This window comes from Nyctereutes procyonoides, unplaced genomic scaffold (assembly GCF_905146905.1).
Source record: "Nyctereutes procyonoides isolate TBG_1078 unplaced genomic scaffold, NYPRO_anot_genome, whole genome shotgun sequence".
Classification (NCBI taxonomy): domain Eukaryota; kingdom Metazoa; phylum Chordata; class Mammalia; order Carnivora; family Canidae; genus Nyctereutes; species Nyctereutes procyonoides.
Window position 1 is genome coordinate 22,588,531 of NW_026575040.1, and position 13,596 is coordinate 22,602,126.

Here is a 13,596-nt window from a genome sequence, read left to right on the forward strand (position 1 = left end):
TCTGATTAGGAAGGAACAGGAGTTTCTGAAATACAAAGTATCTTGGGTAACCCAAGAGTTTAGGTTTAAAACAAACAAACAAGAGCCCATTCCTTGATACAGAGTAGGTTGTGCACCTGGCTGGCTCAGTTGGTAAAGCATGTGACCCTTAATCTCAGGGTCATAGTTCGAGCTTCATGGTGGGTATAGAGTTTACTTTAAAAAATAAATAAAATAATTAAAAATAATATCAGGGTAGGCTGTTCTCCACTCAGTTCCTTCCTTAGCTTTCCAGATTCAGAACCTTTTGAGCCCTGTGAAGTTTGAGCTATCAGGCTATCAGCAATCAAGACACCCCCAGCTTTTTTCTAGGTTATTAATACATTATTTGTCTTAAATTTATCTTTCTCAGACATTTTCTGCTTGTGTTTATTTTTTACTATTTTCTCCATTTGTAAACAATAGTCTGGAATAACTAGAAAACTATAGCGAGATTTATGATTATAACCAAAGCTAAGAATTAGAAAAGCCACGAAATAGCATAAGAAAAGTCATTATTTTAAAGAGAATTTTTTATGTATATTTGAGAATTCCTAGGGTCTCCCTAAATTGTCATAAGGATTTTTGTATTTTTTTTTTAGTAATATTACTTCAAGTCTGGTCCTGATATATTATTTCCTAACAGTGTTACATGAATTTATGTTAGTAGAACCCTGTCTTCTGTGGATTTTCCACTTCTTATGGTCCAGACCTGCTGATTACTGCTTCCTTTTGAGGCTGCATGGCAGCTTGATACAGGGAATGCCTGTCCTCCACCCCTGTCCAACCCACAGTTCCCTTATCAGCCCCTTCCCTTAAAGATAGAACTCTTCCACTGACATTTAATAAACACTTGACTAATAATACCTTCTATTTACTTTACAGTTTGAAAAGTTTTCCTGCACCTTATCTTATTTAGTCATTGTCAAACTTCTGAGATAAATTATTTCCTCCTTAAAGATTATTAAACTGAGGCTGAGAACAGTTAAGAGATTAACAGAGTCTGATCTTGAATTTAGGTCTCCAGACAGAAGGAAACTTTCAGAACAGTCTTGATTCCTATTGTCACTTGTTTGAAAATTAATTTTTATTTAAATAAAGCACTATTTTTAAAATACCCTAGAGAACCCTTTTACACTTTCTAAATTATAACATGAATAAATCTATTGCTCCTTCAGTGAAAGTACTTCTCAGGTAATATTTATGTTTGCAGAGAAAGAAAAGAGTGGCAACAAAGTGTCATCTCTATTATTCCGACTCTCTGATGCCTTCTGTACCTTTCGTCTAGAGGACCAACTCATGATATGGGTCATATAAGAAAAGAATCAGATGGGATGGAATGGCACAGGCCGATGGAAGGGGAATAGGACTGTCATCTCCAACTCTTTCCCATCTTCCTGCCTCACAAAAATGAACAAATAAGACATTCTTTGGAATATGTTAAAAGTGAAGCCTAGATTTAAAAAAAAAAAAAAAATGAAGCCCAGATCACTAATTTCCCAAGTATATTAGCTCAGTATTTCTCAAAATATGGTCCCTTGACCAGCAGCATTAGCATCACCGAGTAACTTGTTGGAAATGTACATTTGTAGGCCTTATACCAGACCTTTTGAACCAGAAACTCTGGGGGTTGGGCCATGCAGTCTGTCTGCAAGTGATTCTGATGCACTTTAAAGTTTGGGAAACATCGCATCGGAGCTTAGTGTCCAAGTAAAGACACTCATGTTTTCTGTTGCAGAAATGAGCAATATGAATCTGATTATCAGTTGGTGGGAGATTGGGGATAGGAAGGCTTATTCATTTTCCATAAGAATAGATTAATTTGCATGAAAGAAAGGGATATATATTCTTATACTAGAAAAAAAAAGACTATAAATAGTTTTACTATAACTGTTGAGAGGTCTGATGTGGTCCTACAAACCCAAGGTGGCTTGTCTGGAAGAAACAATAAAATATTTTATCTTATACCCAAAAGTATCTCACTTCCACAGTCATAAGGCCTTGTGTAATGTGCTAAACAAGGCAGCATGGTGCCTTCAGAGGCCTGTCTGCTTTACCGTTTCCCAGCCGGTATCCTGAGACATTTGTATTCTAGCGTCAGAACTCTATTCTGGGTTGTCATTACCATTGTTTCAGCAAAGTTTGCATAAGCAGTGCTAACTGGTGGCATGAGGATGTCTGGTAGTTTGTGAAAGTATGGAGGGGATAAAGGATGAGTTTGGCCATCTGGGTGGCAAAGGAATCCATCCTTTCCTCCCACCTCCCAAGACTTCTGCCAGCAACTTCACAAGCCTGTCATACACATGTCAAAGTAGTTTGAAAAATACACTGTTTGTTGTCATCAAAACACTAAATGGAATTTTATTAGTTTAAGTGATATGTTAATTTTTTTATTAGAAGTTAAAAGTCTAAGATTTCAATAGTCTTTCCATTCTGTTTTACAAAGGAAATAAGAGGATGCTACTCAAGATTTCAGGGTTCTGTTCATCTGAACTATTCATTGGAAATAACCTGACCAGCTGAACCCTCATACTTGCCTTATATTTACCTGCAGAGAAAACCTGGGCTTCTGAGGAATGGGCTAAATTCTCCCCGTAGGACTCAGCAGTCTCTCCAGGCCTGTGAACACACCCTAGGCAGGCCCAGAATAAATGTGACTCTGGAATCTGGGTTGATGAAGCAAACTGCCATTTGCCTTGCTCAGCTGCACTTGATGTTAGCTTCCTTAATTTGCAGAACAGAGCTCCCAGTAGAGCCTGGGAAGCTGTTTACTAGGGTAGCTCTGGTGATCTTTTCCAGCAGAATTCTACCATCTTAGGAGAACACGAGCATTCCAGTGTAAAGTTGAGGATAACAGCAGTGAACTATTTTCTCTTCATACAGCGTCAAGAGCTGGAATCAGAAAACAAAAAACTGAAAAATGAATTAAATGAACTTCGCAAGGCCCTTAGTGAGAAAAGTGCCCCAGAGGTGACTGCTCCAGGGGCACCAGCCTACCGTGTCCTCATGGAGCAGCTGACCTCTGTAAGTGAGGAGCTTGATGTCCGCAAGGAGGAGGTCCTCATCTTGAGGTCCCAACTGGTGAGCCAGAAGGAGGCCATCCAACACAAGGTAAGCATGAGTGAGTGACCAAAGTGGGTGTCTGGAGACTGGCCTCTTTCTTTCTATCCTTTCCCTTCAATTTATAATGAACCAAACACTTATGAGCATTTTTTATCTAATTAGCATTTAAAGGGTATTGTCCAAAAAAATGATATTGTCATTTAAAAAAAAATCTCAGTGTTGCTTTAAAACTGTTGTAAATGCCAATTAAAGTGAGCAAAAAATAAATGAAAACTAAAATGATCTCCCATTTCTCACTCATTAACAAAGGGCTTTTAAAATTAATCTTTAAGTAGTAATCTGGCCATGATAAATTTTGATCAAAAGTACAATCCAGAGCTCTTGGCCAGCTCAGTCAGAGGAGCATGTGATTCTTGACCTCAGGTTCATGAGTTCAAACCCCACATTAGGTATAAAAATTACTTAAATGAATAAAACAAGTAAACTTTTCTTAAAAAGTAAAATTCTGTTAAGTCCAAAAATCCATAGATTGTCTTGCTGTGTGAGAAGACATTAAATAAGACTTTAAAATTCCTTGTTGAAAATAGCCCATTTAACTGGAAAGACAACATATAAAAGGGTTAGAAACGAGATCAGTGAGTAGAAGTTCCATGCAGATGATTTCTGCTCAGTTTAGGGAGTTCTGTCTAATAGGGGGAGCTGTCTCAACTGGGGAGGGGCTGCATGTAGTGTCAACAGAAAGGACCCATGCCACAGGGTAGAGGTAGCCCTTCAAAGTTCTTCCTGCGCTCGGGTAATTTGAGACCATTGCTGCCATGTGTTGGTGATAAAGGGCCTTTTTATCATTTGCCATCGGAGAGACTCTGGATAATCATCATAAAACCTGGCCTGTGTCCCTATCCATGTTCATGCAGCAAACGAAGTGTTACCAAGAATTAGACAATCAAGTATTCCAGCTTCAGGACATACCATATAAAAAATGACTATAATATATAATGAACTGGAAGATCTGAGAATACTTTCCTTGAAATGGTAGTTCTGCATATGATTAAAATAATGAATCTGGCATATAACATTTGGTTTTGAGAAAGATAACTCATACTGAGGTCAACACTGATCCAGAAAATACCAAATTCTGAAAACAAGAAATTTGCGACTAATCTTGGAAGGAAAAAATATCCCAGGAATGAGTGGATTTATATAAAGAAATGGGCTTTCTTATTTTAAATCACAAACCCATTTGGGCTGAAATGAGGAGATTCTGGAAGGGGAATCTCTCCTTTGGCCTGGCCCTGTAGTCTCTCCTTTCCTGAGGCTTTCTCAGTGTGGTTTTCATGACTACTGCTGTGGTTGGGCCTTGAGATAGAAGACTGTCTCTTTATGCTAGCTGGAGCAGAGTCCAAAATCATAATTCCTCTCTCTGTTCCCTTGTGACAAAGTGGTATTCTCACAAGAAACTTCAGTAAAAGTTAAGGGAAAGGAAAAAATAAAATGAACCAAGAGACATAAAAACAATCCAGTTAACAGCGCAGAGTTCTGGTATCAGATGCGCTCACTCACCCAGCTCACAGCTCTTCTCTAGCCTCTCAGATTGGCTTGTCCTGTCTCACCAAGGCCTCTGCTCTCAGCCTACACATGGCAACAGCTTGTTCTTTACTAAGAAAAATGCCCACGACGCTGATTGAGACCTTTCGAACCCATTCAGTTTCCAGTCCAAAAGACTCATCATTTCACAGCTCCTTTGCAGGACAGTAGTGAATGACACCCAGTGAGGTAGGTGATAATCCAGCCCAGCCAAGTCTACTTCATCTGCTCCACCTCTGTGAGTATTCTGAAAGGCTCCATTTGAACAAGTGACTTCCTATCAAGCTTGACTGTAACTCTCACAAACCTAGGATAAGACTTTCAGCCATATACATTAACAGGAGGGTCATTTTCTCACCTTACTCACAACTTAAAAAACCCAAAACAACTCAAAAAGAATCTCAAGCACTTGTTCCTGAAAATTAAGAATTATCACATAAATATATATTACTGTCCACCTTATGCCGGTTCCACAAATACTAATTTTTGGGTTTTTACAGTTAGCTTTTCTGTTATGATGGGGTTCATTGATGGGATTTATTTATGGAACTAAGGGTTTATTGTTTTCTTTGTTTGTTTTTTGTGCTTGCTGACTTGTGATTTTCAGGATGACAAGGTAATTATAAAACTTTTAAAAAACTTTTAGTAAATACTTTTATTTAATCCTAAATTTTACCGTACAAGTATTCCCCCAGTATATGCAATTGATGCTTCTGACCACCAAGTCTGTTTTGATATTTACAAATTAATTTCCTATTTGAGCCCTCTCTGTATCAGTGGAAAACTAATAGATATAGTAGGCTCCAGTCTGGATCAGAGGGAGGTCTCCATGACTTCTAATTCATAGTCAGCTCTCTGACTCACTATAGTGTTGTGGTAGGCCATCCACAGCACAGGGGCCCAGGATGGGAGTCCCGTAATTTGTAACATACCCAAAAGCACAGGTTATCCCACACTCTTTTCTAGCAGCTGTGGATTTGTTGGTCAAGGGTGAGAAGGAGCCTCAGAGTAAAGCACACTTTTCCTGAGAAGGGTAGGATTTTCCTACATCGGGCAGCCCTTTCTAAACTTCTGAACTGGCTTAGGGGAGACAAACTTTGAGCAGTGAGTCAGGAATTTCCTAATGCTAGTGGTCCAACTCTGATCCCATGCTCCAACCACTACTTCTTAGCTAAAGTAGGCCAGATAAGGGAAGGCCTGGCTGCTTACTATAAGGAAAACACCATATAAAGAAGTTTATCTTTCCTTTAGACTAGTTAATAGGATAAGTTACCTAATTTACCTAAAGTTCAAAAGTACATCATATAGGTTTTCAGATATCAGACAATACATACAGCATTATTTACTATTGGGATTGGGTCTTTGAGAGTTACTACTTAAAAGTTAAAAATCTGAGTATAGCCCATTGTAGAATAGAAAAATTTTCTGTCTTTCAGAGAAAGATAAAAAAAATTTCTATGAAATATATATTGAAATATATATAAATCATAACTAAAGAAAGCTCTGTGTAGCATTTATGGGAAAGATTTTTAAAATTTAGTAAAATATAAGCTCTTATCAGATTATATTTGGTCTCTTTTTTTTTTTTAAGATTTTATTTATTTATTCATGAGAGACACAGAGAGAGAGAGAGAGCAAGAGAGGCAGAGACAGACACAGGCAGAGGGAGAAGCAGGCTCCATGCAGGGAGCCTGACTTGGGACTCGATCCCAGGACTCCAGGATCATGCCCCAGGCCAAAGGCAGGCACTAAACCCGCTGAGCCACTCAGGGATCCCATTATATTTGGTCTTTGAGGATGCATTTATAAGCATTAGGAGTAAAGTGGGATTTTTTTTTTTTAAAGTATGTTTCTGATCAAGAACTGGTCTTGAACTTATCTCAGAACTGGTCTCTAAGATCATGGTTTTTGAAGTGTTTTCTATTAAGTCCACTTCATTTTGAGACCTGCCTTTCGAACAAACATTGACTAACAGATCGGACATACACTATTTAGACAGATAGAATGGGTCCTTAGGTTCTAAAATGTATTATTCTCTAAAGGCTATAGTGCAGTAATTCTTAATCTATTCTTGCTCTGGTTTAGGAGAGACAGAGTAGCTGAGTAGAAGCAAGATTTGGAAATTACATTGATTGTCAGGCTGACCAAAAAGGAAAAATAAAAAAGGAGGTAAAAATGTGAGCAGAAAAGTGCTTTTCATACAAAATCATTAGTAATGCTGACCTGCCAGAAATGTATTTCAAAAAATTATGTACCATCCTATAATGGAACAGAGGGAAGGAGAATTGAATAACAACAGATAGTGGATATTTACAAAGAGCTAAATTCTTCCCATTTATATGGGAATATATATATGGGAATATATATACATATATAAGTATATATTCCCATATATATATATTATATATATAATATATATTATATATATATAAATGTGTGAGAAAAAACTAATTTTGCTAAAGCATATCATCTACCTTTTTTGTACAGAGTTTTTAATGGAAAAATGAGCTTTATGTCAAACTTCACAGTGTTTTACTGGGGCATTTGTTTTAGTGTAACTAGATGGGAAGTAGTAGGAAGAATAGCTTTTGTTCTATTTTCATTCAGTAGTTGCTCAGTGTCGGGGCACCTGGGTGGCTCAGTTGGTTAAGCATCTGCCTTCAGCTCAGGTCATGATCCCAGGGTCCTGGAATTGAGCCTCAAGTCAGGCTCCCTGCTCAGTTAGGAGTCTGCTTCTCCCTGTTTGTGCTTTCTCTCTCTCTGTGTCAGATAAGTAAATAAAACCTTATAAAAAAAAATAGTTGCTCAGTGTTTTTACTTGGTTATTTTTCTAATGATTTATGTATACTTGGAAATATATCTATGTTTTTATATATAAAGTATATACACACATATGTATATACAGACTTTGAAATATATATATTTATATTATAACATAGCATTAGAACAATTACCAGGCAAGGGATGCCTGAGTGGCTCAGAGGTTGAGCGTCTGCCGCATGATCGCAGGTCCGGGGATCAAGTCCCACACTGGGCTCCCTGTGAGAAGCCTGCTCCTCCCTTGGTCTCTGCCTCTCTCTGTGTCTCTAATGAGTAAATAAATTTAAAAAAATAAAAAGAAGAACAATTACCAGGCAGGGACACCAAGGAGCTACTTTAATGGAATATAAAAATATATATATATATATATATATATATATATATATATATATATATATATATATTCCCCCACCCCACGTAATGTAAAACACACATTGCCCATCAGTGATTTTATTTACAGGGCAGTGGTACTCTAGAATATCACCACCCTTTTAATAGAGGGACTGAAGACACCCCTTTCTCTTAACTGCCTGTGCCTGACCCTCCTCTCTAGTTATATGGGGCTGGAGCTGGGGCTCTACTGGAAGAGGTGTGGTAAGGCATGTAAACTTCCCTATTCTGGAGGAAAGAAAAATGTTGTCTGTGGTCCAAAGCTTTTGAGTTGACTGCTAATGTGGAAATGTGTCATTTTCCCCTTCAGAATACAATGACAGATTCTACAATACTTTTAGAAGATGTACAAAAAATGAAAGATAAAGGTGAAATAGCACAAGCATACATTGGTTTGAAAGAAACGAACAGGTAAGTCTATTCTTTTTTCAATCATTTTAGTTTAATCTTAATCATGTATATCTTAGTCTTCGAGCCAGCCTCTTGCGCGTAAGTCAAAGTGTTTATATATTGCTTTATTAGACATCAGCTAACCTTCAGGGGGAATTCAAGGTTTCCAGTATATTCCCATTTAAGATCTCATTTTTAATATAAGGTACCATTATTGATGTGAGGTGTCAAGGGGAATGCATTTTACATCAAGGGATTATATTTCTGTATATTTAGGGTCTTAGCCTTGAGAAGAAAACCAGTTGCTCACTGTTGGACTGTCTTGGTTAGTCTTTCATTTTTTGTTCAGGATGGTTGGGATAGTTTTTAGGGATAACTTTAGCTCTCAGTTATGAAATTTAGTGTGGAAAGAAGTGGTGAAGTATCTGGAATCACCTCAGTATTGGCCATATCATTCTACAAAGGTACTATGACTTCTAGGATGGGACTCTGATATTTAAGATCAAATATTTGTCACATTTCCTAAGGTCTTTTGAGAAAATCCTAATTCTAGTTTTATCCTATTTACTGTAAACACAAGTGAAGTTTCAGATGGCACACAGCTCAGTCACTGTGCACCTAAGAGCTTTGGGTAGGCTGACTGAGGGTACAAGATTTGCACAGCCATTTAATGATGAAACTTTATCAAAGACTTTTATGTTAGAGAATAGATTATAGTAGAAAAAGATTGAAGGCATAAAGACCAGTTAGGAAGTTTTTCTGTAATTGCATGACTGATTACAGTGACTTGACTTGGTTGGTGGCAGCTGGGATTGAGAGAAATGGGACACTTTGAAAGATACATAAGATGAGATCAAAAAGCCTTGTGGCTTCTGAGATGTGTAGGTGAGGAATAGAGAATCATAGAGGGTGGCTGAGTGTCTGCTGTGGATACTTGGTTGGATATGGTAATGCTTTTTGTGATCCTGGGTCTGTGGTGTGGGGAAGCACAAGGTGGAGATAATCAGTAGATTTATAAATAGTGAATGTAAGCAGCTAGGAAGACACCCAAAGAGAGAAATCCATTAGGCAGTTGAACATATAGATCTGGAATTAGAGAGGTATGTGGGCTGAGATATAAATTTTGAAGTCACCAGTGTAAATATTATTGAGACCATGAAAGTAGATCAACTCTCCAGGGGGAGATGGTAAATAGAAGAGCATTCTCTGGAATGTGCTTTCTGTACACTTCATATCAACAAAAGTCTTGTAGAAGAGTAAAAACCTGGGCTCTGGAGTCAGATAGCCCTAGGCTCTGCTGCTTGCCAGTGTGTTGCCTCCAAGGTATCTTATCTCTAAGCCTCGGTATCTTTGTCTGCAATGTGGCAAATGATACCCAATGGGGTAGTAGAACTAAATGAAATAATACATGTGGAAGGATATAGAACAGTGTCTGATAGCAGATATTCAGAAATATTATTTTTATACCCCAGATAGAAAAAGCCTGTAATCAACTTTGTCATTATTATTTATTTATAATTTTTTTAAGAGAGAGGGCACATATGAGCGAGTGAGAGAGAGTGGGGTGGGAGAAGGGACAGAGAGAGAGAGAGAGAGAATCTTAAGCAGGCTCCATGCCCAGCACAGAGTGTGGAGCCTGACACCATGCTCGATCTCATGACCCTAAGATCATGACCTGTGCTGAAATCAAGAGTCAGGCATTCAACTGACTGCACTACCCAGGTGTCCCTATATATACTTTTAATAAAATATGTCACATCTTTAATATAAAAGCAGTTTCCCCAGATCTAACATTAATTTTGACACAAAAAATCTTTGTAACAGTTGTGTCATAAAAGTTGAGAGCTTTGGACATATTCTTATTATAAGTCACTCCTATAGGAATTTCTTAACACAATTTTAAAAATAGGAAAGTGGTTTTTATTAAGTGAAAACAAGTTTCTACTCAGAAGACTTAAAACTTCATTTTGAACTGGACTGTGACGGTTGCCACATGAAGACAATAGCTGACGTTTTCATTCTATATGTGTGTAACTATCATGGTTGATCTTGGTCTCTTATACAATATGTGACATAAAGATCACTCTCCTAGCTGAATAAAATGTTGAAAACAACTTCTTTTTCACCTTTTCAGTCATTTCTTACTTTACAGAAAAAGTAGCTCTAAATCCTTGATTTTTTGTTCTTCTCTCTACTCATTGACATGTGATGTTACATGTTACCCATTTTGTACAAAATTAACCAAAAGTAATTTTTGTGATAATGTCTTAACGCCATCTGTAATTAATAAAAACAATCTTATTGCCTTACTGAAATATTGAAATACCGCGTGCTACTCTTGACCATCATCATCTCATGACCATCCTGTATCCCTTTGTGTTTTGCATTGTTGTTCCTTTTGCATGGAAGATCACCTGCTATGGATTGCCATGAGTTGAATGAGGATGGAGAGCTGTGGCTGGTTTATGAAGGGTTAAAACAAGCCAACAGGTTATATTTGTCTCCTCAAAATGGAATGTTATTAACTTGTTGCTTCTCTTACTAACAGTGGCCTTCTGACTTTAATTTCTGTGTTTCTTATACATTAGTTGTCTTCCTGGGTAAATTTCAGTAAAATGTAGAACATTCAGCCAAGTACCTTCTTAAATATTTTCTCCACTAAGAGATGCAATTACAGCTGAAATGGATTGATAGTGAATTTAAGAGTTGCTGCCTGTGAGTGAAGGATCTTCTCTTCATAGACTAAAATTTCTGGCTATATCACTAGGGATTGGAAAACAAAACAACAAACCTTTCCATTAGAGCCCAAACTATGGTGGGAAAGAATAATACCTATTATTTAGTAGTTTCTTATTTGTAATAATGACCAATCTAAAGGAAAGTATCACCTGTGAGACTGTATTCTTATATATGTTATCATGCTGCCTAACTGCACTGTTGAGTGCCTAATTTGGCATTCTGTGTGATTATTGTGAAATTCAGATGTGCGAAACCACAAACCAGAAGGGTCTCCTGTATTGCTACAGTTCAAAATAATAACTCAACACATTAAATGTGTTTAGGGGAAAGCAAATAAAACTGAAACAGCAATAGGTTTCTAACACAGATACTCATCTGCTCTGGGGTATTTGTATCTTTAAAGTCTCATTAAAAATACCACTTTAGTGATTAAATTAAAAAAATACTTAGCTATTTGTTCAAGGGGCTCCTGCTTATTCTGCTTTGTTGTAATCACAAGCCATTATCATTAACTTTGTGGTGTTATTGGTTCAAATGTCTTTGAAATTTTATAATCACTAAAATATTTTTAGTCTGCTGTTAACCGTTTGCTTGCAATGGCATCAAGAACCTTTACCCAGCAGTTGATTACAAAGGGGATTAGAATAAAAGAATGTTTTTCCTTTCTTCATGTTAGTTAATTCCTAACCATAACTTTGTTTTGTGTTTGGAAAGGGGGTGAATATAGAAGTGGGGGTGCATGGTGAAGGGAGGATGCCGTTTCTTCCTGGTACTCCCACAGTCGATGCCCTGGTTTGCTTACAGGCACAGCTGACTTGGGTGCTTGCTCAGAGAAGCTGCAACCACTTTGTCCATCCTATTAATAACATCTATGAAAAAAAATAACATCTATGTTCTAAAATCACATCACAAAAAAAAATAACATCTATGTTCTAAAATCACGTTATTGATATAGAAGTGTATGGGAGAGAGAAAAGATGACAAATATAAAATACACGTATGTGAAATTTCAGAATGACCTGTGTGGATTTGGATAAATCTGTATCTATTTCAGAGTCACACCAGCCTTTCTGTCCCTCAGAGATAAGAGTAGAAAGTAGAAATGGGACCCTGGTCATACTCTGCCTGAAATTAGTAACACTGAAATTCTTACAGGCATATTTAATGAGATAGGGAGTTTGTAATCTTGTCCTACACTGCAGAGTTATTTTGTGGCAAAGATGCTGTCTTTGCCAACTGAAATGCTAGTTTGTAAACAGTGTAAGCCAAATTAAAAGTATGTTTTTTTAATTGACTATTTTAGTCACCATTTCTAATAAACTTTTCAAAAGAGCTTAAACTTTCCTATTTCTTAGGGCCTTTGAGAATGTTATATTTGTAGCATTCCATAATTCAGAAAGATGCAAATGTGAGAGCACTTCGCTTGTTTGCGTTTCTTAACTTGAAAGAAGTCAGAAGTTACACAGACACTACAGCTTCCCCACTTTTCCTGCCCTGGCGAGCGAGCATAAAGCCTCATGCCCAGCAAGCAGAGACACAGGTGCCATCTCCCTCTCCTACCTGTGCACTTCTCCCCAGGCTCCTGGAATCCCAGCTCCAGTCCCAGAAGAGGAGCCACGAGAACGAGGCTGAAGCCCTCCGTGGGGAGATCCAGAGCCTGAAGGAGGAGAACAACCGGCAGCAGCAGCTGCTGGCGCAGAACCTGCAGCTGCCCCCGGAGGCCCGCATCGAGGCCAGCCTGCAGCACGAGATCACCAGGCTGACTAACGAAAACCTGGTAAGCCATGCTTTCCTCAGCGTGCAGCACCTGGCCCTGCAGCACTGGCCTTGTTTCCTTTCCAGCAGACACATCTGTATGGGCTGGGAAAAAACTTGCTCCACACTCCATAGCAGAGACAGAGTAAGGAAAATGTGATTGTGTTTGTTGACGTGAAAAAGTCCCAAGCACAGGTTGTGTATCTGACAGAAGGCTCTGGGCTGTCTGAGCATTCTTAGACCTCCCTTGGGGAGCCTGGGAGATCTCCCCCAACTGTGTGCTGGGCTTTTGACATCCTTGAGAACTCGGCTCACCTGCTTCAACCCTTTGGCTGCAGATTCTCTGCCATTTTAAGGAGCTGTGTTACTTGGTTGTCACAGTAGAGACTAGGGATGAGCTTTAATCTTTGGTCCCCAGGCAGCCACCAAGGCCATTCCTGCCTCCATCTCGAGCAGATGGGCAGGGGTTGGAGTTATGGTTGGGGAAGGTGGTTGGCAGAACCAAGCGGTGGCTTTTGGTTGACATTGGCTAGACCTCCCAGGTCAGGGTGGAGGGATATCAGGATTTAAGTCTGTATGCTTTTGATTCTAACAGAAGTGCAGTGAATGAGGAGATTTTTTTTTTCCCTTGCCAGATTCTGAATGCTGGCAAAGAATCCAAGTTATTTCTTATTCCTCCTTTTTCTTTCTTTAGCAGGAAATATGTTCTAAAATATTTCTGTCACAAAATAACTTTTATTATAGACATAAATCTACTTAGGTTTGATAAGTATATTAAGTTAAAAGTCATTGAAAAGTTATAATTCTGCATTTCTATAGAAAATATTATATTGTAGT

At 38.2% G+C, this 13,596-nt stretch overlaps 1 protein-coding gene across 4 annotated transcripts in view; it reads left to right on the forward strand.

The window, feature by feature from the left end:
• Positions 1-13,596, forward strand: part of MYO5A (myosin VA) — a 193,629-nt gene that overhangs the window by 159,034 nt on the left and 20,999 nt on the right. For 2 of the 4 annotated variants that reach the window (XM_055319733.1, XM_055319734.1), the window contains exons 28-31: positions 2,902-3,129; positions 8,186-8,286; positions 10,675-10,755; positions 12,583-12,781. In XM_055319733.1, the coding sequence (XP_055175708.1) occupies positions 2,902-3,129; positions 8,186-8,286; positions 10,675-10,755; positions 12,583-12,781 (609 nt within the window). The remainder of the gene's footprint in view (positions 1-2,901; positions 3,130-8,185; positions 8,287-10,674; positions 10,756-12,582; positions 12,782-13,596) is intronic. The other 2 variants (XM_055319735.1, XM_055319736.1) reach the window with 1 other exon arrangement.